The 3,344-nt window shown below is 43.5% G+C and overlaps 1 protein-coding gene across 1 annotated transcript in view; it reads right to left on the bottom strand.

Moving 5' to 3' along the window:
* Positions 1 to 1,378: 1,378 nt before the first annotated feature.
* The window catches only part of EMH_0062010 (uncharacterized protein), a gene marked incomplete at both ends in the record, with an annotated part of 4,668 nt that continues 2,702 nt past the window's right edge, over positions 1,379 to 3,344 (bottom strand). Inside the window, one exon of the mRNA XM_013497988.1 lies at positions 1,379 to 3,037. Coding sequence (XP_013353442.1) covers positions 1,379 to 3,037 — 1,659 coding nt within the window. The remainder of the gene's footprint in view (positions 3,038 to 3,344) is intronic.

Below are 3,344 nucleotides of genomic sequence, written 5' to 3'. Positions count from 1 at the left end.
TATTTATATTTATATTTATATTTATATTTATATTTATATTTATATTTATATTTATATTTATTTTTTTTTTTTTTTATTTTTTTATTTTTTTATTTTTGTTATAGCAGCACTAAAGTTGGTGGTATTTGCATTCCATAGAAGACAGTCGTTGTCTCTCTGTTTTTTTCTTGCTGCTGCTGCTGCTGCTGCTGCTGCTGCTGCTGCTGCTGCTGCTGCTGCTGCTGGGTTTTTTGTTGCTGCTGCTCTCCCTAGTCTCCTTTGTCTTTGTGCTTCTGTCTCTCTATTTCTTTCTCTTATATAAGGCACCCTAAAAGAGGAGACAATCCCTGAAGTTAGTGGTGCATATTGCTGCTGCTGCTGCTGCTGCTGCTGCAGCAGCTGCTGCAGCAGCAGCAGCTGCTCTTGGTGCTGCTGCTGATATGATAGAGATTGTTCTATATCTAATGGAATACTATAAGGTGAGGCTAAATGCATGTATTTGTTTCTCTCTCTGTCTCCTGCTGCTGCTGCTGCTGCTGCTGCTGCTGCTGCAGCAGCAGCAGCAGGAGTTTTTTGTTTTCTTTTTCTGTATAAAGGAGTTTCATCATCTATAGGGACAGAAGGGAGAGGAGACAAACGGAGACAGTCCGAAAAAGCAAAGACACCAACTGTGGGGTCTCCTTGCTGCATAAACCAAATGTTATAAGAAGATACATTCTCTGAAAAGGAGACAAAAAGGAGACAGCACAAAAGGAGAGACAAAAAGAGGGTTTAGGGTTTAGGGTTTAGGGTTTTAGGGTTTAGGGTTAGTTGATAAAGGAGACAACACACAAAGAGAGACAAGAAGAGGGTTTAGGGTTTAGGGTTTAGGGTTTTAGGGTTTAGGGTTAGTTTAGTCAATAAAGGAGACAGAAAAGGAGACACCAGTATAAATAAAAGGAGACAAATAAATAAAAATAAATAGAAAGAGACAAAAAAATAAAAATAAATAGAAAGAGACAATAAAAAGTAAGTAGATACAAATGAATAAAAATAAATAAAAGGAGACAAATAAATAAAAATAAATAGAGAGAGACAAATAAATAAAAATAAATAAAAAGACAGATAAAAAGAAATAAACAAAAGGAGACAAATAAACAAAAATAAATAAAGAGAGACAAATAAATGAAAATAAATAAAAAGAGACAAATAAATAAAAATAAATAAAAGGAGACAAATAAATAAAAATAAATAAAAGGAGACAAATAAATAAAAACAAATAAAAAGATACAAACAAATAAAAACAAATGAAAAGATACAAAAATAAATAAAAACAAATAAAAAGATACAAAAATAAATAAAAATAAATAAAAGGAGACAAATAAAAAAAAAAAAAAAAAAGAGAAGCACCAGCAAGCTACTAACCCCCAAGATACTCATTTTCTTTTTCTTTTTTTTTCTGTCTCCTTTTTTCTTCTGTCTCCCTTTTATAAATACAATGGGGGCCCCCCTCTGTCTCCTTTTTATACAGAGACAGGGGGCCCCTCTCTGTCTCCTCTTTGGGTACAGCTGGGGGGCCCCCTGTCTCCTTTTTGGGTACTTGGGGGGGGCCCCCTGTCTCCTTTTTGGGTACTGGTGGGGGGCCCCCTGTCGCCTTTATGGGTACAGGTGGGGGGCCCCCTGTCTCCTTTTTGGGTACTAGGGGGGGCCCCCCTATCTGCTTTTTAGGTGTAAGTAGGGGGGCCCCTGTCTCCTTTTTGGGTACTAGAGGGGGGCCCCCTGTCTCCTTTTTGGGTACTAGTGGGGGGGGGGCCCCCTTCTCCTTTATGGGTACAGGTAGGGGGCCCTTCTTAACTGTCTCCTTTTTGGGTACTAGGGGGGGGGCCCCTGTCTCCTTTTTGGGTAGAAGCGGGGGGCCCCCTGTCTCCTTCTTCGATAGAGGTGGGGGGCCCCCTATCTCCTTTTTGGGTACTAGGGGGGGGCCCCCTATCTCCTTTTTGGGTACAGGCAGGGGGGCCCCTATCTCCTTTTTGGGTACAGGTAGGGGGCCCTTCTTAGCTGTCTCCTTTTTGGGTACAGGTGGGGGCCCCCCTATTTCTTTCTTGGGTAGAAGTGGGGGGGCCCCCGTCTCCTTTTTGGGTACAGGCAGGGGGCCCCCCATCTCCTTTTTGGGTACTAGGGAGGGGGCCCCTATCTCCTTTTTGGGTACAGGCAGGGGGGCCCCTATCTCCTTTTTGGGTAGAAGTGGGGGGCCCCCCACCCCTATCTCCTTTTTGGGTACAGGCAGGGGGGCCCCTATCTCCTTCTTGGGTACAGTCAGGGGGGCCCCTATCTCCTTTTTGGGTAGAAGTGGGGGGGCCCCTGTCTCCTTTTTGAGTATAGGTGGGGGGCCCCCTATCTCCTTTTTGGGTATAGGTAGGGGGGCCCCTATCTCCTTTTTGGGTACAGGTGGGGGGCCCCCTATCTCCTTTTTGGGTACAGGTGGGGGGCCCCCTATCTCCTTTTTGGGTATAGGTAGGGGGGCCCCTATCTCCTTTTTGGGTACAGTTAGGGGGCCCCCGCTCTCTGTCTCCTTTTTAGGTGTTAGTAGGGGGCCCCTCTCTGTCTCTTTGGGTACAGGTAGGGGGGCCCCCCCATCTGTCTCCTTTTTGGGTACAGATGGGGGGCCCCTCTCTGTCTTCCTTGTAAAGAGAGGTAGGGGGGGCCCCCCATCTGTCTCCTTTTTGGGTACAGTTAGGGGGCCCCCCCCCTCTGTCTCCTTTATAAGTACAGATAGGGGGGCCCCCCAATCTGTCTCTTTAATAACAGAGAGGGGCCCCCCCGCATCTGTCTCCTTTATAAAAAGGGGTAGGGGGGCCCCCCCCTCTGTCTCCTTTCTGGGCACAGGTGGGGGGCCCCCCCTAACTGTACCCTTTTTGGGTACTGATGGGGGGCCCCCCCCTTCTGTCTCCTTTTTAAAGGAGACAAAAGGAGACAGTTCGTCAGGGGGTAGAGCCAGCTCTCTATCAACTTCTGTTTCTATTTTTATTATATATTTTGTTTCTTTCTTTTCTTTCTCTTTCTTTGTCTTTTGTTTTACCTAAATAAAAATAAAATAAAAATAAAAAAATAAAAAAATAAATAAAAAAATAAAAAAAAATAAATTAATAGGATTATATATTATAAAGTTTGTGATTATAAAACACAAATACAACCAAATTAATTTCCTCAACAATACATTTATATTTAATTTTTAGTTTCTAGGGTTTAGGGTTTAGGGTTTAGGGTTTAGGGTTTAGGGTTTAGGGTTTACGTGGGTGATGATATCTCTTCTGTTAGGAAAGGGGACCCCAAAAGAAGGTGGTTTTGTTGTCTCGGGTTTAAATGTACATTGAGCTGAATACACA

The sequence above is a fragment of the Eimeria mitis genome, genomic scaffold, assembly GCF_000499745.2.
Source record: "Eimeria mitis Houghton genomic scaffold, Emh_scaff3074, whole genome shotgun sequence".
Classification (NCBI taxonomy): Eukaryota; Apicomplexa; class Conoidasida; order Eucoccidiorida; family Eimeriidae; genus Eimeria; species Eimeria mitis.
This window is presented reverse-complemented; position numbering and strand designations above follow the sequence as displayed.